The 23,238-nt window shown below is 40.6% G+C and overlaps 1 protein-coding gene across 1 annotated transcript; it reads left to right on the forward strand.

Annotated features, from left to right (window-relative positions):
* Positions 1–1,343: 1,343 nt before the first annotated feature.
* Positions 1,344–22,710, forward strand: LOC100337876 (mas-related G-protein coupled receptor member X4-like). The gene is made up of 2 exons (XM_070060031.1): positions 1,344–1,567; positions 21,750–22,710. The coding sequence occupies exons 1-2, from the start codon at positions 1,344–1,346 to the stop codon at positions 22,708–22,710; spliced, it is 1,185 nt and encodes a 394-aa protein (XP_069916132.1).
* Positions 22,711–23,238: the final 528 nt, after the last annotated feature.

The following is a 23,238-nucleotide window of genomic DNA, read 5'->3' on the forward strand; positions in this document are numbered from 1 at the left end:
ATTAAGTGGACTGTCTGTTTTTGATGGAGCCTTAGAGGCTTGAGATGGGTGTGGCCTGAGAGCTCTGTTTGGTGTGCCAAAGGTGACACTACCAGGTTAGGCATGGTAGATCTCTCTCTCTCTCTCTTTCTTTCTTTTTTTGATTCAAAAGGGAAGTAATTCTGCACAGCTGAACGACGTTGGAGGTAGGTAGCAGGCAATTGATATACCCACAGGAGCCAGAGATTGGAAGCTCTTTCCCAAGGACCACACAGGGAATCTGTTCTGCCCTCAGAGTGGGCTCAGATTCTCCTTCAGTCTCACACTGGGTTGCCAAAGTTACGGAATTGTAGCGTCTCTGGAGAGTACTCACGTGAATTCCATGAGTTCTCTCCCCCACCGTCTCTTTTTTCACAGTCTCAGTTCAGTAGCTCCATAAATTTACTAGGTCCTAATCTCCCTTAATTCGCCCCACCCAGAGTCAGGTTTTTCTGCTAGGCTCAGGGCCAGTGCAGACCTGAGGTCGCTCTGCTTATGAGGTATGTCCAGGATGGCGCCTGCTCTTTGTCTTGCTTGCCTTTGAGAGGTGAGCGGAGAGAGAGAAACCCATGTCCGTATCAGTCACTTTCTCTCTCTCTCTCTCTCTCTCTCTCTCTCTCTTCTAGTTAGCCTGGTGAACTTCTCCCCCCGGGGTCGTTCCCTCTAGTCTGCTCTTTCCGTTTGCCTGCCGGTGTCTCGGGCTATTGAGGTTCGGCTCACCTCGCGTTCCAGCGCTGGTGTGTTGAGTCTGCCGCTGGTGTCCCGAACTGTGGGCTCCCACGCTCTCCACACAGGTCAACTGTGAATCACACGTTCCGGAAGAGTTTCTGCTGCTGTTTCTTCCCCTACTCTTCCTTGAACCTGCAGTATCTCCACTTTTATTAAACTGTCTCTCCCCAGACTACCAGTGTGCTCCCTTCCTATTCCACCATCTTGCCTCCTCTCTTGTGAAGTTCTTATAGCAGCAAGCATGAATATTGTACCTACTGGGGCTAGTGCTGGGCATTAGTGTCCTTGGAGGAGAGGAGTTTAGTGTGAGACCACGCCAACAGAGCTGATCAAACCTACCCTCTGATTAGAGAGAGAGAGAGAGAGAGAGAGATTTACCATGCCCAACTTGGATGTTACCTTGGACAATCACCTCATCTTGGAGCACTGAACAGAGCTCCCTGGCCACACCCAGCACACATCTCTGGGTATTCATTGAAAGATTGGATACTCCACTAAGCCATGGAGTTATAGTCCAAGATAAAATCCATCACGGGGGGTGGGGGGAGAAGAACAAGAATCTCCACAAATAAAAGTGGCGATCAAGAAATAAGAATATGGACGATAACATAATGCCCCCAAAAGAACACAACACCTCAGCACTAAAATCTGAAGATAAGAGACTGAAGAAATGCCAGAAACAGAATTCAAAAAAATTCATCATAGGATTACTGAGAAGTAATCGGAAACAAATTCCCAAATTAAAGAAATCTACACATAACATGAGTGAAAACTTTTCCTGTGAAATTGATATTTTCAAGAAAAATCAAAAAGAAATATTGTAAATGGAGAATTGAGTAGGTCAAATAAAAAAGGAGATGAAAGCCTTAACAACAGGCTCAGAGAGGCTGAAGAAAGAATATCCAAGTTAGAAGACAAATCTCTGGAAATATTACAGTCAGAAAAAAAAAGAAGAAGATTAGAAACCTAAAAAACAGTGTTGGACATTTAAGAGATACTATCAAGTAACCCCACATTCGTGTCTTAGAAGTTCCTGAAGGTGTAGAAAGAGAGAATGGATTAGAATGCCTTTTTAGTGCAATAAATACAGAAAACTTCCCTAATATGGAGAGAAGGGACATCCAAGTACAAGAATCACATGGAACTCCTAATAGCCATTACCAGAAAGATACTCACCATGACGCATTGTAGTCAAACTCTTAACAGTAAAACATAAAGAAAAGATTCTAAAATATACATGAGAGAAACACCAGATTTCTTTCATATGATCTTCAATTAGACTCACAGCAGACTTTTCATCAGAAACCCTACAGGCTAGGAGAGAATGGTGAGGTATAATCCAAATCTTAAGAGAAAAACACTGTCAACCCAGAGTACTATACACTGCAAAGCTCTCATTTACGAATGAAGGTAAAATAAAGACCTGACAAACAAAAATTGGAAGAATTTGTCACCATTCATCTAGCCTTACAAAAGATACTTAAGGATATACTACACACAGAGATACAGAAACATGATCATCATTATGAAAGAAGGTGAAGGCAGAAATTCTCCCAGTAAAAGCACAAAGGAAATCCAAAGTAAACAATAGGAATATTTATGGAAAATGGCTGGGTCAAGTCATTACTTACCAACAGTCACCTTGAATGTAAATGACCTCAACTCCTCAGTTAAAAGATACAGCCTGGCTAAAGGGATTAAAAAACAAAACCCACCTATTTACTGCCTGCAAGAAACACGTCTCACCAACAAAGATACATGCAGACTGAAAGTGAAAGGATGGAAAAATATTTTTCCATGCTAACAGAAACCAAAAAAGAGCTGGTGTAGCCATCTTAATATCAGACAAAACAGAATTTAAGACAAAAACTTTTAAAAGAGACAAAGAAGGGCACTATATAACAATTAAACGCACTATGGAATGATTAAGGAAGATGTCACTATTATAAGCATATATATACCTAATTACAGGGCACCTTGCTATTTAGATGTTAATGGATTTAAAGGGAGACATAGAAGCAAATACAACAGTAACAAGAGAATTCAATATTCCATTTTCAGCAATGGACAGATCAACCAGACAGAAAGTCAGCCAGGAAACAACAGAGTTAATATACACTATAGATCAAATGGAATAATGTAATGGATATCTATAAAACTATTCACCCTAAAGTTGCAGAATACATATTCTTCTCACCAGTGCATGGAATTTCTCAAGGATAAACCATATGCTAGGCCATAAAGCAAGTCTCAAAAAATTAAAAAAAAAAACTGAAATCATACCATACATCTCCCCAGACCACAATGGAATGAAGCTGCAAATTAACAACTCAACAATCTCTAGAATATATGCAAACAATGCAGACTGAACAACATGCTCCTGAATGAACAGTGTTTCATTGAAGAAATCAAAAGATAAATAAAAAAATTTTCTGGAAACAAGTGAAGACAACAATATGACATATCAAAACATATGGGATAGAGCAAAAGCAGTATTAAGAGGAAAATTTATAGAAATTAGTGCCTACATCAAGAAATTAGAAAGGCACCAAATAGATTAGTTATCAATGCATCTCAAGGACCTAGAAAAATGACAGCAAACCAAACCCAAAAATAGTAGGAGAAGAGAAATAGTTAAAATTAGAGGAGAAATCAACAAAATTGAAACAAAAAATACATGAGATCAGCAAAATAAAAAGCTGGTTTCTTGAAAAAATAAACAAAATTGGCGCATGATTGACCCAACCAACCAAAAAAAAAGGAGAGAAGTCCCAAAACAATAAAATTAAAGATGAAAAAGGAAATGTAACAACAGACATCACAGAAATAAAAAGAATAATCAGAAATTACTATGAAGAGCTGCATGCCAACAAATTGGAAAACCTAGAAGAAATGGATAGATTTCTGGACACATACAACATACCTAAATTGAGCATTGAAGACAAAGAAAACCTAAACAGACCCATAACCAAGACACAAATTGAATAAGCAATAAAGAGTCTCCCAACAAGCCCAGGGCTGGATGGCTTCACTACTGAATTCTAACAGACATTTAAGAACTAACTCCAATTCTTCTCAAGATATTAAAAACAATTGAAAGGTATGAAATCCTCCTAAACTCCTTCAATGAAACCAGCATCACCTTAATGCCTAAGTCTGAAAAAGAAACATCAGAATAAGAGAACTGCAGACCAATTTCCTTAATGAACAAAGATAGAAAGATGCAAAAATCCTCAACAAAATGCTAACCAATCAAATCAAACAACACATCACACAAACCAATTGGTTTTTATCCCTGATATGCAGGACGGTTCACATTTGCAAATCAATCAATGTGATACATCACATTAACAAATTGAAGAATAAAAACCATATGATTAGGAATAAACTTACTGCATTTTTAACCTGTCAGTTATCAATTGAGTATAGAAAAATCAGAAGACCTCCAAATTGTATCCATTACACTCAGGGAGAATCTTTACCTTTCTTTACTCCATATTGGTAATCACAAGTTAGAGCACATATCCTTTTTTGTGATTCAATATCAGATGATTATTTATCTGGCCCCAGGAAGAAGTACTCTTTGATTATTCATGAGATACTCTTTCACAGTAGCTTAACAAGGTACAGGTGTCCCAACCACACCAGAACCCAGGCAGGCATTAGCAATCTTCACAAACTTTTAACATGATAGCAACTTAGCATTCAGTTGGTGAGCTTTGCCTTGTAGTTTCAAGTATGAAAAGAACTCGAGAAAAAGGATTGTCTCTTCTTTTCAGTGAATGTTGGACTAAGTGGTGCAGAGAGTAAGAGTCATATTCCTCGCATTAGTGAGGGGCACACACCCTGGAAACCAGTTGTGAAGTATCCCACTATGGATAGTTATTTCCTTCACTGTTTTTATTTATTTATCTAGTGATTGTATGTGGCTATCAATCTAGAAGTGTCAAAAGAAGAAAGATCTTAAGATCTGGATGAAGACAGAATCACCATTCTCTGCAAAAAGACTGTTGTTTGACTTTATCAAGGTCTTTAGTCAAATGAAATGGATATTGGCAAATGGACAAGACAAAAGGGTAGTGCCATGTCACACATTTCTGGAAAGATCATGGCTTAAAATCTTGAGATATGAACGTGTGGTATGTAAACATTTCCATGGCAATTCATGCAGGGAATGGGTTGACAAATGAAAATGATCTTGATTTTATTTCTACAACTCACAAACCATTCTCCATGTAACTTCTGCTCTGTCACTCTTCAATGGAGATTGGAGTATGAATGGAAGTTCTGTTTGCAAAGGGATTTAGAGACATTTTTCTATTCAGATTTTGGAAAGATATGTTCCATTCCAGTAGAAATAACTTCTTTTTCAAGTGTAGGTACAGTTAAAATCCAAATTCAACTTCAAGATCTTATTTCTGGGGCTGGCACTGTGGCACAGTGTGTAAAGCCACTTCCTGCAATGTTGGCATCTCATCTGGGCATCAATTCCTGTCCTGGCTGCTCCACTTCTATTCCAGCTCCCTGCTAATGGCCTGGTAAAAGCAGCAAGGAAGGCCCAGGTGTTTGGGCCCCTGCTACCCATGTGGGAGACCCAGAAGAGTCTTCTGGCTCCTGGCTTCCTTCTGGCCCATCCCTGGCAGTTGCAGCCATCTAGAGAGTGTATGAACAGATGGAAGATTCTCTCTCTCTCTCTCTCTCTCTCTCTCTCTCTCTGTGTGTGTGTGTGTGTGTGTGTAACTCTGACTTTCAAACAAATAAATAAATCTTTTTAAAAAAATTTAATTCTTGGTACCTTTAGTTTACCCAACACGTCTGTAAACCCTTAACAATCTGTGTACAATTAAGAGATGATGTTTATTCTTATGCTAAGTGAACTAACTCTAATTTAAATGTTTTTACTTCTGTTTAACTCCTTAAAGTTCATAAAAAATTCATTTAGCAAATATTTGCAATGTTTAAGTGAAAGGAAATAGAAGTTATTTTGTCACTCACATTCTCATACACATTTCATGTTTATTCATCAATTTCTTACACTGGTTATAATCAAAATTTAATTTCATGAGGGGAAAGCATTCAAATGACATTCTTTACAAATCATCAATTTTGGAATCACTGAAATTATATTTCCATCATGGATAAAAAAATTGTCTCAAGCTCCAATGTTGAACAGAATTGAAGTGTTCTCTTCAGAAGTTCTCCAACAGGCAAATGAAAGCTTACTTATTCATGTTGTATTTCTCTTCTCTCTCTGGAATATCAACACTAGTATATTGCTAACTGTAATTATATTAAAGGTAAAGTATAGCTTACTGATAGTCCGGGAGAAGACAGATTAATAAAAGTGAGAATAGTGTAGTCTCAGTGAAGAATTAGGGGAAAAACAGCAGAGGAAACTCTTCTGTAATTAGAGGGACACAGGGGATCTACGTGGAGGGAATGGGTGCCCACGGCTCGGGATTCCAGCTGCCAAGAGTCTCCGCACCAGTGCAGGAAAGAAAGGTGAGATGAAACCACAGTAGCACGAGACACCTGTGGAAAAGCAGCAGGAAGAGCCTAGAGGGAACGAGGCTTGAAGCCCTTTGGGGGAAAGTACACCAGCCTAACTAGAGGAGAGAAAATATAAAAAGGAGGGTACAAACACGATTCTCTCTCTCCAGTCACTTTACAAAAGCCTACAAGCCGATAGAGCAGGCACCATTTTGGACATATGTAACAGCTATGCCAGCTTGGGGATGTGCCCAGCAAACAGAAAAACCTGACTCTGGTGGGGATTAATAACAGGAGACTAAGACCTAGTGAATGTATGGAGCTTATGAACTGGAACTGTGAAAAAAAAAAAAAAATAACTGAGGGTATGTGGGAGAGCTCATGGTGTGGCTGAGACTTGAGTAGTCTTGGTGGGAGACACCACAATCTCAGGCAGACCTGGCTACGTAGTGAGAGACACTGCAGGGGAATCTGGCTCGGGCGGCCCTGGCTACCTGGTGAGAGACAATGCAGGGGAATCTGAGCTTACATTGACGACTGCACAGATCAATTGTGTGGTCCTTGGGACAGAGCAAACAAATATTATACCCACTGGGGCTAGCACTCAGGCACTGATTCCCATCGAGGAGAAGAGCTCACTGAGAGAAATTACTTCCATTTTGATTTTTAAAAAGAGAAAGAGAATGACAGACAGAAGATTTACCATGCCAAAGCTGGATGTGTCACCTTGGGCACCACCCTTAACCCTGAAGAACTGAACAGAGCTCTCTGTCCACATCCACCACAAGCCTCTAGAGAGTCACTGAAAGCAGACAGTCCAATTAAAAATGCAAAACAACAAACACAACAACTGAGCAAACAAGACCAAGGAAGACAATATGACACTCCCAAAAGTACATGACACATAATACAAGATTATGAAGACGACAAGATAGAAGAAAGGCAACAAATGGAACTCAAAAAATTTATGATAAGAATATTTAGAAGTAGCCAAAAACAAATGCATGAACGACTGAAATCCACACAGGACATGAAAGAAAATCTCCCTCATGAAATGAAATCTTAAGGAGGAATCAAAATGAAATGAGGAATTTAATAGAACATGAAATTGAGATATTGAAGAGAGATTAAAATGAAATAAAAATTTCAACAGAAAAAATAAAAAACAAAGTTGAGACATTAAAAATAGAATAAGTGAGGCAGAAAAGAGAATATCAGACTTAGAAAAAAGAGCACAGGAAAGTATAGAGTCAAACCAAAGAAAAGAAGAGGCAATTAGAAATCTAAAAAATATTGTTGGAAATCTACAGGATACTATAAAAAAACAACATTCGGGTTCTAGGAGTTTCTGAAGGCATGGAGAGAGAGAAAAGATTAGAAGAACTACTCCCAACAAAGAAAAGCCCAGGACCAGATGGATTCACTGCTGAATTCTACCAGACATTTAAAGAAGAATTAACTCCAATTCTTCTCAAACTATTCAGAACAATTGAAAAAGAGGGAATCCTCCCAAATTCTTTCTATGAAGCCAGCATCACCTTAATCCCTAAGCCTGAAAAAGATGCAGCATTGAAAGAGAATTACAGACCAATATCCCTGATGAACATAGATGCAAAATTCCTCAACAAAATTCTGGCCAATAGAATGCAACAACGCATCAGAAAGATCATCCACCCAGACCAAGTGGGATTTATCCCTGGTATGCAGGGATGGTTCAATATTTGCAAATCAATCAATGTGATACACCACATTAACAGACTGCAGAAGAAAAACCATATGATTATTTCAATAGATGCCGAGAAAGCATTTGATAAAATACAACACCCTTTCATGATGAAAACTCTAAGCAAACTGGGTATAGAAGGAACAATCCTCAATGCAATCAAAGCAATTTATGGAAAACCCGTGGCCATCATCCTGTTGAATGGGGAAAAGTTGGAAGCATTTCCACTGAGATCTGGCACCAGACAGGGATGCCCACTCTCACCACTGCTATTCAATATAGTTCTGGAACTTTTAGCCAGAGCCATCAGGCAAGAAAAAGAAATTAAAGGGATACAAATTGGGAAGGAAGAACTCAAACTATCCCTCTTTGCAGATGATATTATTCTTTATTTAGGGGACCCAAAGAACTCTACTAAGAGACTATTGGAACTCATAGAAGAGTTTGGCAAAGTAGCAGGGTATAAAATCAATGCACAAAAATCAACAGCCTTTGTATACACAGACAATGCCATGGCTGAGGAAGAACTTCTAAGATCAATCCCATTCACAATAGCCACAAAAAAAACAATCAAATACTTTGGAATAAATTTAACCAAGAATTTCAAAGATCTCTATGATGAGAATGCAAAACCTAAAAGAAAGAAATAGAAGAGGATACCAAAAATGGAAAAATCTTCCATGCTCATGGATTGGAAGAATAAATATCATCAAAATGTCTATTCTCCCAAAAGCAATTTATAGATTCAATGCGATACCAATCAAAATAGCAAAGACAGTCTTCTCAGATCTGGAAAAAATGATGCTGAAATTCATATGGAGACACAGGAGACCTCGAATAGCTAAAGCAATCTTGTACAACAAAAACAAAGCCGGAGGCATCACAATAGCAAATTTCAAGACATACTACAGGCCAGTTGTTAGCAAAACAGCATGGTACTGGTACAGAAACAGATGGATAGACCAATGGAACAGAATAGAAACACCAGAAATCAATCCAAACATCTACAGCCAACTCATATTTGATCAAGGATCCAAAACCAATCCTTGGAGTAAGGACAGTCTATTCAATAAATGGTGCTGGGAAAATTGGATTTCCACGTGTAGAATCATGAAGCAAGACCCCTCCTTTACAACTTACACAAAACTCCACTCAACATGGATTAAAGACCTAAACCTATGACCTGACACCATCAAACTATTAGAGAACATTGGCGAAACCCTGCAAGATATAGGTACCAGCAAAGACTTCTTGGACAAGACTCTAGAATCACAGGCAGTCAAAGCCAAAATCAACTATTGGGATTGCATCAGATTGAGAAGTTTCTGTACTGCAAAAGAAACAGTCAGGAAAGTGAAGAGGCAACTGACAGAATGGGAAAACATATTTGCAAACTATGCAAAAGATAAAGGGTTGATAACCAGAATCTACAAAGAGATCAAGAAACTCCACAAAAACAAAACCAACAACCCACTTAAGAGATGGGCCAAGGACCTCAATAGACATTTTACAAAAGAGAAAATCCAAATGGCCAACAGACACATGAAAAAATGTTCAAAATCACTAGCAATCAGGAAAATGCAAATCAAAACCACAATGAGGTTTCACCTCACCCCAGTGAGAATGGCTCACATTCAGAAATCTACCAACAACAGATGCTGGAGAGGATGTGGGGAAAAAGGGACACTAACCCACTGTTGGTGGGAATGCAAACTGGTTAAGCCACTATGGAAGTCAGTCTGGAGATTCCTCAGAAACCTGAAGATAACCCTACCGTTCAACCCAGCCATCCCACTCCTTGGAATTTACCCAAAGGAAATGAAATTGGCAAACAAAAACGCTATCTGCACATTATTGTTTATTGCAGCTCAATTCACAATAGCTAAGACCTGGAATCAACCTAAATGCCATCAACGGTAGACTGGATAAAGCAATTATGGGACATGTACTCTATAGAATACTATACAGCAGTCAAAAACAACGAAACCCGGTTATTTGCAACAAGATGGAGGGATCTGGAAAACATCATGCTGAGTGAATTAAGCCAGTCCCAAAGGGACAAATATCATATGTTCTCCCTGATCGGTGACAACTAACTGAGCACCAAAAAGGAAAACTGTTGAAATGAAATGGACACTATAAGAAAGAGCGACTTGATAGGCCCTTGTCCTTACTGTTGATTACAACTTAATACTTTATCCCTTTTAGTATGTTTTTGTTCTACTTAATACTATTGGTTGAACTCTGTAATTAACACACAATTATTCTTAGGTGTTTAAATTTAACTGAAAAGTGATCTCTGTTAAATATAAGAGTGGGAATAAGAGAGGGAGGAGATGTACAATTTGGGACATGCTCAAGCTGACTTGCCACAAACGATAGAGTTAGCAATGTGCCAGGGGATAACAATACAATCCCATCAAGGTGGCATGTACTAATGCCATCTCACTAATCAAAGTGATCAATTTCAGCTCACAATTGATCATAATGATACGCCTAAGGGTCAAAGGGATCACACAAAGAAGAATTCCATATGAATTTCAGCATCATTTTTTCTAGATCTGAGAAGACTGTCTTTGGTATTTTGATTGGTATCGCATTGAATCTATAAATTGCTTTTGGGAGAATGGACATTTTGATGATACTGATTCTTCCAATCCATGAGCATGGAAGATTTTTCCATTTTTGGTATCCTCTTCTATTTCTTTAAGATTTTGTAATTCGCATCATAGAGATCTTTGAAATCCTTGGTTAAGTTTATTCCAAGGTATTTTATTGTCTTTGTGGCTATTGTGACTGGGATTGATCTTAGAAGTTCTTTCTTGGCTGGCCCCGTGGCTCAACAAGCTAATCCTCCAACTGCGGTGCCAGCACCCGTGGTTCTAGCCCTGGTTGGGATGCCAGATTCTGTCCCGGTTGCCCCTCTCCAGCCCAGCTCTCTGCTATGGCCCGGGATTGCAGTGGAGGATGGCCCAAGTCCTTGGGCCCTGAACCCACATGGGAGACCAAGAGAAGCAGCTGGCTCCCGGCTTCGGATCAGCGCAATGCACTGGCAGCAGCATGCCGGCCACAGTGGCCAATGGAGGGTGAGCCGACAGCAAACGAAGACCTTTCTCTGTCTCTGACGATCACTGTCCACCCTGCCTATCAAAATAAAAAATAAAGTTCTTTCGCAGCCATGGCATTGCCTGTTGATAGTTGTGCATTGATTTTATATCCTGCTACTTTGCCAAACTCTTCTATAAGTTCCTTCGCAATTCGTATCTCTTTAATTTCTTTTTCTTACCTAATGGATCTAGCTAAAAGTTCCAGAACTATATTGAATAGCAGTGGTGAGAGTGGGCATCCCTGTCTGGTGCCAGATCTCAGTGGAAATGCTTCCAACTTTTCCCCATTCAATAGGATGATGGCCACGGGTTTTCCATAAATTGCTTTGATTGCATTGAGGATTGTTCCTTCTATACCCAGTTTGCTTAGAGTTTTCATCATGAAAGGGTGTTGTATTTTATCAAATGCTTTCTTGGCATCTATTGAAATAATCATATGGTTTTTCTTCTGCAGTCTGTTAATGTGGTGTATCACATTGATTGATTTGCAAATATTGAACCATCCCTGCATACCAGGGATAAATCCCACTTGGTCTGGGTGGATGATCTTTCTGATGCGTTGTTGCATTCTATTGGCCAGAATTTTGTTGAGGAATTTTGCATCTATGTTCATCAGGGATATTGGTCTGTAATTCTCTTTCAATGCTGCATCTTTTTCAGGCTTAGGGATTAAGGTGATGCTGGCTTCATAGAAAGAATTTGGGAGGACTCCCTCTTTTTCAATTGTTCTGAATAGTTTGAGAAGAATTGGAGTTAATTCTTCTTTAAATGTCTGGTAGAATTCAGCAGTGAATCCATCTGGTCCTGGGCTTTTCTTTGTTGGGAGGGCCTTTATTACTGTTTCAATTTCTGTCTCAGTTATGGGTCTGTTTAGGTTTTCGATGTCTTCCTGGTTCAATTTAGGTAGGTTGCATGTGTCCAGGAATCTATCCATTTCTGATAGGTTTCCCTGTTTGCTGGCATACAAGTCCTTGTAGTAATTTCTGATGATTCTTTTTATTTCTGTGGTGTCTGTTGTTACGTTTCCTTTTTCATCTCTGATTTTATTGATTTGGGTCTTTCCTTTTTCAGTTAGTTGGGCCAATGGGGTGTCAATTTTGTTTATTTTTTCAAAAAACCAGCTCCTCGTTTGGCTGATTTTTTGTAATGTTTTTTGGATTCAATCCTGTTGATTTCTTCTCTGATTTTAATTATTTCTCTTCTCCTACTAGATTTGGGTTTGGTTTGCTGCAGATTTTCTAGATCCTTGAGATGCAGTGAAAGCTCATCTATTTGGTGCCTTTCCAATTTCTTGATGTAGGCACCTATTGATATAAACTTTCCTCTTAACACTGCTTTTGCTGCGTCCCATAAGTTTTGGTATGTTGTGCTGTTATTCTCATTTACTTACAGAAAATTTTTGATTTCTCTTTTAATTTCTTCTATGACCCATTGTTCATTCAGGAGCATGTTGTTCAATCTCCATGGGTTTGCATATACTCTAGGGATTCCTGAGTTGCTAATTTCCAACTTCATTCCTTTATGGTCTGAGAAGCTGCATGATATGATTCTCATTCTTTTGAATTTGCTGAGACTTGCTTTATGGCCTAGTATGTGGTCAATCCTAGAGAAGGTTCCATGTACTGCTGGGAAGAATGTAAATGCTTTCTGTGTAGGATGAAAAGTTCTTTAGATACCTGTTAGATCCATTTGGGTTATAGTGTCGTTTAAATCTACTGTATCCTTGTTGATCTTCTGTCCTGTTGATCTGTCTATTTCTGAGAGTGGAGTATTGAAGTCCCCCAGTACTATTGTATTGGGGTCTAAGTCTCCCTTTAAGTCCCTTAACAAATCTTTTAGATAAACCGGTGCCCTGTAGTTAGGTGCATATACATTGATAATTGTTATATCTTCCTGTTGAATTGATCCCTTAATCATTATATAGTGCCCCTCTTTGTCTCTCTTAACAGTTTTTGTGGTAAAGTTTATGTTGTCCGATATTAAGATGGCTACGCCCGCTCTTTTTTCATTTCTGTTCGCATGGTATACCTTTTTCCAGCCTTTCACTTTCAGTCTGCATGCCTCTTTGTTGGAAAGATGTGTTTCTTGTAAGCAGCAAATAGATGGGTTTTGTTCCTTAAGCCAGTCTGCCAATCGGTTTCTTTTAACTGGACAGTTCAGGCCATTAATGTTCAATGTGACTAATGATAAGTGGTAACTTTGCCCTGCCATTTGCCAATGTTATTTTCTAATATATGCTTTGAATTCCCTGTGATCTTTTGCTGTGAGCTTTCCTTCCTTGGTTTCCTTCCTTTACCTTCTTTCATATTGATGACCGTGTTTCTGTGTTTCTGTGTGTAACACATCTTTAAGCATCTTTTGCAGGGCTGGACGAGTGGCGACAAATTCTTTCAATTTCTGTTTGCTATGAAAGGTCTTTATTTCACCTTCATTCACAAATGAGAGCTTAGCAGGATATAATATTCTGGGCTGGCAGTTTTTCTCTCTTAGTACCTGGGCTATGTCTCACCATTCCCTTCTAGCTTGTAGCATTTCTGATGAGAAGTCTTCTGTGAGTCTAATTGGAGATCCTCTGAGAGTAATCTGACGTTTCTCTCTTGCACATTTTAGGATCTTTTCTTTATGTTTCACTGTGGTGAGTTTAATTACAACGTGTCGTGGTGAGGATCTCTTTTGGTCATGTTTACTAGGGGTTCTATGAGCTTCCTGTACTAGGATGTCTCTGTCCTCCAAACCTGGGTAATTCTCTGCTAGTATCTCACTAAAAAGGCCTTCTAATCCTTTCTCCCTCTCCATGCCTTCAGGAACTCCTAGAATCCGAATGTTGTTTTTTTTTAATAGTATCCTGCAGATTCCTGACAATATGTTTTAGATTTCTAATTTCCTCTTCTTTTCTTTGGTTTAACTGTATCCTTTCCTGTTCTCTGTCTTCTAAGTCCGATATTCTCTCTTCTGCTTCACCCATTCTGTTTGTAAGGCTCTCTAATGTGTTTGTCATTTGATCTATTGAATTCTTCACTTCATTATGATTTCTTATCACTATCACAGTTTCCTGTTGTACTAGTTGTTTCATGTAATTTTGATTCCTCCTTAAGATTTCATTTTCATGAGAGAGATTTTCTATCTTGTCCATTAAGGATTTCTGTAGTTCAAGAATTTGTTTTTGAGAACTTCTTAATGTTCTTATCAATTTTTTGAGATCTGCTTCTTGCATTTCTTCTATCTCATCATCTTCATAATCTTGAATTGGGGTGTCTTTTTCATTTGGGGGCGTCATAGTCTTCCTTGTTCTTGTTACCTCAGTTTTTGCATTTGTTGTTTGGCATATTGAGATATTCTTTGGTTTCTTCACTGTGGTGCTTTTTCTCATTATACTATGACTCTAGATTAAGTGGACTGTCTGCTTTTGATGGAGCCTTAGAGGCTGGAGATGGGTGTGGCCTGAGAGCTCTCTTTGGTTCCTTAGGGTTAAGAGTGTGCCAAAGGTGACACTCCCAGGTTAGAAGTGGTAAATATCTCTCTCTTTCTTTCTTTCTTTTTTTGATTCATAAGGGAAGTAATTCCGCACAACTCGCATTCCAGCTTGGTGTGCTGAGTCTGCCACTGGTGTCCTGAACTGTGGGCTCCCACACTCTCCACGCAGGTCCACTGTGAATCACTCGTTCTGGAAGAGTTTCTCTGCTGTTTCTTCCCCTATGCTTCCTTGAACCAGCAGTATCTCCACTTTTATTAAACTGTCTCTCCCCGGACTATCAGTGTGCTCCCTCCCTATTCTGCCATCTTGGAGCTCTCCCTGGTGTTTTTTCTAAGAAGGCTTTGCCTATGCCAAGGTCTTTCAGGGTTTCCCCAATTTTCTCTAATATTTTGATGATATCCAGTTGTATATTTAGGTCTTTAATCCATTTGTAATGGATTTTTGTGTAAGGTGTAAGGTAGGGGTCTTGCTGCATATTTCTGCATGTGGAGATCCAGTTTCCCTAGCACCATTTTTTGAACAGTTTTTCCTTAGTCCAGGTATTGATTTTAGCTCCTTTGTCAAAGATAAGTTGGTTGTAAATGTGTGGATTGACTTCTGGTATTTCTATTCAGTTCCATTGGTCTATCCATCTGTTTTTGTACCAGCAACATGCTAGTTTGATTATAACTGCCCTGTAGTATGTCATGAAATCTGGTATTGTGATGCTTCTGGCTTTGTTTTTGCTTTATAAGACTAATTTAGTTGTTCAGGATTTCCTGTGTAGGAAACTGACTTTCTTAAGCAAATTACCTACACTACTTACATCAATTAGATTTTATCACTTTTCCACTCAGCCATTGTTACAAGATGATACATTTCTGTTATAATTCTACTACATTGTATCACATATGTAGAGTCCCATAATTCCTTCATATTAAAATATTTCTCCATTATAAAATATCATTGGGTACTCCTTTAAACTTACACTCAGCCCATCCCACTTTCCAAAACCTAAAAAAAAAACTGTTATGTCATGCATCTCTATAGAATTTTCATTTCTAAAAATGTTATAAAAATGGAATCACAGATGGTTTAAAATTTTTCACTCAGCATCTTGCCCTCAAGATCCATCCAAGTTGTAGCATGCATGAGCAGTTTTTTGTTGGTTGTTTTAATTGAAGAGTAGTGTTCCATTATATGGAAGTATTAAGCTTTGTTTCACTAATCACAATAAAGTACATTTGGTTGGTTTCCAGCATGGCCATTATAAATAAAGGTATTATGAAACTTTGTGTACATATGTTTAGATGAAAATCATTTTCCGCCACTTGGGATTTATGCCAGGGGTGAATTGCTCAGGTGACATGATTAAATAGATATTGAACTTTTCTAGAAAATACAAAAGAATTTCCAAAGTAGTTGAAGCAATTTGCTTTCTAATCAGCATTAGAAGATTCAGTTTCTCTAAACCTCTGCCAATAACTGAACTATGATTTTAGCCACTCTAAGAAATGTATTATGGCATCTATTGTGGATGCCTGTGAGGTCTCTCTTCTTGCTTGGAGATGAGACCTGGGGCCTGTGTACTTGTGTCTGTATTTTAATCTAATTTTTGTACAGATACAAGTTCACATTGGATTAAACCCACCCTAACAGTGTGATTTTAGTGCAATTACCTCTTTAAAGACTCCAACTCCTGTTATTATTAAGTAAATGGAAAGTATGTTATTGCAAAAATTAAAGAAAATAAAAGAAAGGAAGGAAAGACGGGAGATTAAGGGAAGACATGAAATCTGCTCTCTTTATATGAAAAAAAAATTTTAAAGCGATTCCTTTTCCAATGCAGTCAAATGTTCAGATATTTGGGATTTGGATTTTAACATGGGAATGTTGTATGGAAATAATTTACACCACAAAGGGTCCTTATGAAATAAATATTTTCAAAATAAATTCATTGCAGAACATCACTGAACATTTAAAATACCTTAAAATTCAAATCTCTCTCTCTCTCTTTTTTTTTTTTTTTTGGTAGTCAAGTTTTATTGTAAAATAAGAAACCGATATAAAAAGGGGATATAAAAAGGGAAGAGGACTGGGGGTGATAAATGCAAGGTGCAAAAGAAATTGACCCTGAGCACTGGGGGGAAAGTGGAACAGGTCTTAGTAGACACAGACGGTACATGATGGAATCCTCCAGGTATGAGATGGGGCCATTATCACTAAAAGGCTGGGCAGGATTTGGCTGCACCAGCGCAGACCAGCTGCCCAACCGTGAAGCTGTCAACCCAGCCAGCAGGAGGGCAGGGAACCAGCACCCACGAGGGGGCCATGTCCCAGCCACCCTATAATAAAGGGTGCTTTCCAGGCCAGTCGCACAGCATTTCATTAATCCTCACAGCAGACCCCGTGAGGTAGGCATGATCGGCATTTCATGAAGTCATGGCTGTGTCCCTGCTCAGCACAGTGGGAGGGCTGGGCTTCCCACCCAGCTAGGGCTGCTTCTCAGAGCATTTTTTTCCTTTTGTTTTCCCCCAAACATTCCTCACAGTCAAAATTTTAAAAGCTAAGGTTGGCCCATCCTAGCTCCCACCACCTCCACCAGTGCAGGCCAAGGCAAGTGGAAGAATTCCTGGGAGTTCTGAGGCACACCTCTACCAAATGGGGCTAAAGCACCTGAGTCCCAAAATGCCAGGGGAGGAGGGCATGGGGGTTGTCAACGGGGGCCAGACTGAGTTGGGCCCCTCTCTCTTGAACATTGTTTTTTTATGGCGGGAGGTAGACTGCCCCTTTTTGGCCTTCAGGTAGCTGGAGTGAGCCCTGCTCCCTCCGGGCCCCTTCAAATCTCATTTTTAAAAATTACAACTAGCGGCCGGTGCCACAGCTCCTCAATAGGCTAATCCTCCGCCTTGCGGCGCCGGCACACTGAGTTCTAGTCCCGGTCGGGGCACCGGATTCTGTCCCGCTTGCAACCTCTTCCAGGCCAGCTCTCTGCTGTGGCCAGAGAATGCAGTGGAAGATGGCCCAAGTCCTTGGGCCCTGCACCCCATGGGAGACCAGGATAAGTACCTGGCTCCTGCCATCGGATCAACGTGGTGCGCCAGCCGCAGCGCGCTGGCCGCGGCGGCCATTGGAGGGTGAACCAATGGCAAAAGGAAGACCTCTCTCACACTGTCCACTCTGCCTGTCAAAAATAAATAAATAAATAAAATAAATAAATAAAATTACAACTAGCTAAATATCAATGTGGCATGAGGTACATGAAGGGAAGTCATAGGGGATGAGACAATGTTTTCATATTTGCATAAATAAGTCCAAGTTTATGAAGTAAGGGGAGGAAGAAGCAGCTGATGTTATATGTGATAAACTCTTAACATTTCTATTCAGATAGTAAATGAAATGAGAATGCAATATGACAAGTGGTGGTTTCTGGAGAGAGGGATTCAGGGAGAATTTCAACCTGGATATATTCTCTGTCATTTGCAATGAGAGTGTACACACAAAAACATTACCACAATGTAATGAAGATTGCACACCAAAAAAAGCCCAAAGGAGTCAAGTCATGGCAAGCCTTGAATGTCTTATTACTTAGTGACTAAGCCCCAAAATGCAAGCAATGATCACATTGCTTGGAATTGCTGCTTGGGCATATAGTTGGCAATTAAGCCATAGAACATCAATCATGCTCAGTAAGGAGGGCCAAATGGGATGGGATAGGACAGGAAAGAGAGGAGGGAAACAGAGAGGCCCTTACTTGAGAGTTAATGGGGCAAAAGCTGAGAAACAATTTGGTGAAGGTTGTGATGCAAAGGGATCTGGTCTCTGATTTGCTCTCAGTCCCTGTACAGGGAATCAAAAAGCTCTCTAGAATCCTTATAAGCCTCACTGGGTCACCAGCCTTCAGGCCAGCTCCTCATGATTTAAAGGACAAACAAGGGTCCTGGCATCATCAAAAGAGCTCTTCACCTGCAGAGAGAAGGATGGAAGAAAGGTAAGCATACTTAACAAGAAATGTCTGATTTCCAGTTACAGTTTTTGCTAAAATGTCATAGTCTAGGTTTCTACTTGTAAGCACCGAAGTCAGGGGTCATGGATGTTCCATGAGGCAAATGACAGCATCTTCTAACTGAAAGCTGGAATCCAGCAGCCACAAATGTGAGAATTCCAAAGGGAATCATGGAAAACTTTCTCCCTTCTGATCCATCTCTCCACATTCTCCCTTAATTCCAACCATTCACACCTGCTGAATTGGAGAGAAGGCTGCCTCTACCATGTATTTCATAAGAAGGTAACATGCAAACATTGAATCAGAGTTGAGCACTTGTCACTCAGGCTTCATTGTTGTACTTGATTTTCACTGTTATTCTACTTTATACATCTGGCAAGGTTCCAGGGGGGTAGTAACACATTATCCAAACTGGGATAACTGAGAGCCTGTCAAATGGTGACCATTTACAAAGAGGGGCTAGGTTAAGCTGCAGTGACAAACTTCAGTCACGCATACTAAATCTAAGAATAGGAAGCATGATTTTCATCCCTAGACTTAAGAGACAGGGAAGCCTCCCCATGAGGGCAGAGAAGGATGAAGGAAAATGTTCATGGCAATGAGACAAAATCTAACATCTTAAATCCTTCGGGTCCTTGGTCTATCCTTGTCTGAATGATATGGAATCATTTCTCCTCTTACCTACATCAGGGTTGTTTTTCCGGTTTGTACATTTTTTTCATTGTCACTTTTACTTAACCATCAGCCAATTGGTGAAAAAAATGCATCAAAAATGGAAAGAAACATAAAAGGGAAACCATATTGCTTATCATTTGCAATGTAAGTTTGGCTGTCCGAATGCAGACCCATAATAATAGTGACTGTTTTTTAAAAAGATTTATTTATTTCAAATCATAGCAATAGAGAGAGAGAGAAACAGTGAAAGAGAGAGAGAGAAAGACAGAGAGAGAGAGGGAGAAACAGATCTATCATCTGCTGGTTCACTTTCCAGATGGCTCCAGTGGCCTCGCGGGGCCAGGACACAGCCAGGAGCCAGGAATTCATCTGAGTCTCCTACATGGATAGCAGGGACTCAAGCATTTGTACCGCCTTCTGTTGCTTTTCCCAGGCCATTAGCAGGAAGTTGGTCAGAAGCCGAGCAGCTGAGCCTCAAACTAGCCCCAGTATGTGATGCTGGCAACATAGGCGACACTTTATTCATTATGCAACAACATCAGCCCCATAACAATGATTTTAGTAAGTTTATTAGCTCTAGGTCTGAGGCATGGAAAGACAGACACAGGAGAAGAATGGTCTTAGAAATAAACCAGCAGTCTCTGCAGCCCCAGGTGGTTTCTTAAACTCTGTGTTCATATGAAGATTTTTGTGCAAGCTCCTCATAGGCTGAAAATGATGGGGGGGCAGGAGCAGTGGAGCACTCAGACAGGACTGCAGGAGACCTGGAGCTGGTATTAGCTTGCTCTGGATGATGTGATCTCAGGAAACTTCTTGTCATTTAAGCCTCAGATTCTTCCTGTGTAAAGTGAGGATCAGATATGAAAATCCTTTAGGGAACCCATGAGAATAGTGGGATACAAGATGAACAAAGCAGGTAAGCCTTAGTCCTTTACAGGGCTTCAGGTGTGATGAGGAGGACACCCTAAAGAGAGAGGTGCTCTGAATGGGGACAGAAGAGGTCTGGGTTCCTCCCTCTTCCTATGGGGCCAACCTAAGCTGGGCATTTGTGTCTCTAAGAGAGCCCGTGATGGATGCATTTACTCCTTGTTGCTGCTCAGACCTTCCAAGGAGGATGTTTTCTCTTCCAACTTAAGTGCCTCCTGCCCAGGGGAGTCCCTCAGAACCGCGAAGTCACAGCTGCCTTTGTGAAAGAGGAGAAGGATCCTGTGTTCTGCTTTCTGCTCCTGTTTAGACTTTACCCACCTCTATTGCTCCAATTTGATTGCTTTCACTGCCTCTTTTTTCTAAAGTTTGCTTTTGCTAGATTTCATTTGCATCCACAATTTTAATTGCCTTCTTGAACTTAACTTGGAGATATCTCCCCTGCTTTCCAATCACTCATGCTTAATTCTCAGACATGGCTGGGGGATCAGAGGGTGAACCTTGAGACACCTCTGCTGCATTCATATCCACAGTGTCAGATATTAGAGGCAAATCAATCATCATTTTTTGTGCTCCAACTCCTTTCTTTACAAAATGGGAAAAATACTGATTTTTCACCTCACAGAAGTAAACTTGAATTAAACTTGAGCCAACCTGATAATCTCTCAATCACTTGCTCTTAATCATGCAGATGCAAGCTATGCTCTTTCTACAAGGACATTTGCATAAACATATCTCTCTCAATTCTAAGTGCTACCTTTTTCTACCTCCAATCACAGTCACCCCTCACAGAAATGCTTCCATCAGCAAAGGAAACTCTATTAAAGACATCTGGGGAGAGAAAATGCAGTAGGTTCATAGGAGACACTACACACAGCACACCACTTAGCAGCCTTCCATGATTGCCCCACCTTTCACTAACTCTTTTCAGGGGCACTCACACCTGGCAGTCACCCTCTGCCTCCACTTCCTTTCTGTTAGCAGTTCATCTCAGGCTCAGATCTTTCCCCTACACTGTGATTCAGTGTAGTGCTCCTCTGTATGCCTTCACTCATTGAATACATATTGAGAAAACTTGTAGCACACGAAGCTACAAACCAAGGAGATAAGAAGTGCTCCTGGCTTCAGTGCTGAGCGTCTAGTCCACAAGGCCCTGCCGTCCTCACACCTGTGCTAACAAGAGGTCACCTCTTCTCACGGCCCTACAGCTAGGTCTACTTTATCCTCATTGCATGGACCACTCTTAGTCATGGCGGGGGTGGGGTGTATTAATCACCTCCATGTCTTTGGAATTCCTGAACCTTAAAGTGAGTTTCTGGCCCAGGCCAGGGTAATACATGGGTCCATAGCACTATCACATTGAATGAGGTTGTTTGAACCATAGAACATTTCCATGTTATTTAGATGAAATGAACTGCAAAAGAAAGACTCCAGTACGTGGAGTCAGCAGGAACATGTTGTGACTCCATGTTCAAGTAGTCCCCAACTCTTGATAAGTTATTTTTCTCTGCAAGCTTCCATTTCCACCCTCTGAAACACAGGAAAAGGAATTCTCACATAACGACACAGATCTGAGGATCAGCGATATGGCAGCAAAGTTCAACTCTTTGTTTCTGTTCCCAGGGACACCAGTGGAGGCATTCCAAGCCTGAATCCAGCTATCCCAGCATGGGGGACGACACTCGCACCAATCGCAAGAGCAAGACCATATGATGATGGAGCTTTTTATGCAGAGCGGGTGATCCTAAGCACACTGATCATCACCATTGCCATTGTTGGGCTGGCAGGAAACGCGGCTGTGCTCTGGCTCCTGGGCTTCCGCGTGCGCAGAAATGCCTTCACTGTCTACGTCCTCAACCTGGCCGGGGCAGACTTCCTCCTGTTCAGCTGCCTCCTTGTAGACAACCTGATTTTTGCCATTGAATTTTTCCATCTTTCCACCTTCCCCTTATATATAACAAATTTACTAATATTCATGACATTCTTCCCCTACATCGTGGGCCTGAGCATGCTCAGTGCCATCAGCACCGAGCGCTGCCTGTCTGTCCTGTGGCCCATCTGGTACCGATGCCACCGCCCCAGACACCTGTCAGCTGTCATGTGCACTCTGCTCTGGGCCCTGAGTCTGGTACTGAACATTTTTGTATGGAAATACTGTTTATACTGGAGTAACTATTTTGACTATTTTAAGTGTATGAAAATTCATTTCACCATGGCCTCCTGGCTGATTTTCTTACTTGTGGTTCTCTTGGGGTCCAGCCTGGCTCTGCTGCTCAAGATCCTCTGTGGCTCCCGCCGGGTGCCACTGACCAGGCTGTATGTGACCGTCCTGCTCACAGTGCTGGTCTTCCTGCTCTGCGGTCTGCCCTACGGCTTCTTCCTGTTCCTCTTAATCAGGATTAAGAGTTTTAATGAAGAATCCGTTATCCTTACATACCTTGTTATGACTCTTCTCTCCAGTGTTAACAGCTGCGCCAACCCCATCATTTACTTCTTCGTGGGCTCCTTTCGGCAGCGCCAGAGGCAGCCCCTCACAGAGGTTCTCCAGAGGGCTCTGCAGGGCAGTCCTGAGGACCAGGAATGAGGTGGTAGCCTGGGCTGCTGACGAACAGCCTCTGCCGTGGTCAGTCAGATGTGGCTTGGAGAGGTGACACCACCCTGCTGCACGTCACAGGTACAGCTTTTCTCTCAGCTTCATGTCTCTGAATCAAGTCAGTGACTCCTCACCATCTTCCAGGAGACTTACTTAACCTGACTTTTCTTGTTTGTTAGAGAAAGAACTCTAAAATAAAAATCTCCATCATTCTTGATATGGTCAACATATTTCTCATCTTACTCTGAATATTTCTTGTCAAATGATGCTCTTTGCAGTTTCATTGCAATGGAATGTCTTCAAAAACCATAAACCTTTGGTCACAACTATTTTCTACATGAAGCTGTAGAAAAAGATTACTGCTTATTCATTAGTCAGGCAATGTTTCACTGAGGATCGTGTCCAGATACACAATGGGGGCACTGGCTGCTACAGTACTTGGTTCTGGATTGGTAAGTTCTGTTAGCTCTAATTCCTGACTTGTTTAAGTTTTTGGAAGGGAACTGTCCTTAGACAGTC

Source organism: Oryctolagus cuniculus, chromosome 1, assembly GCF_964237555.1.
Source record: "Oryctolagus cuniculus chromosome 1, mOryCun1.1, whole genome shotgun sequence".
In the NCBI taxonomy this organism is placed as follows: Eukaryota; Metazoa; Chordata; class Mammalia; order Lagomorpha; family Leporidae; genus Oryctolagus; species Oryctolagus cuniculus.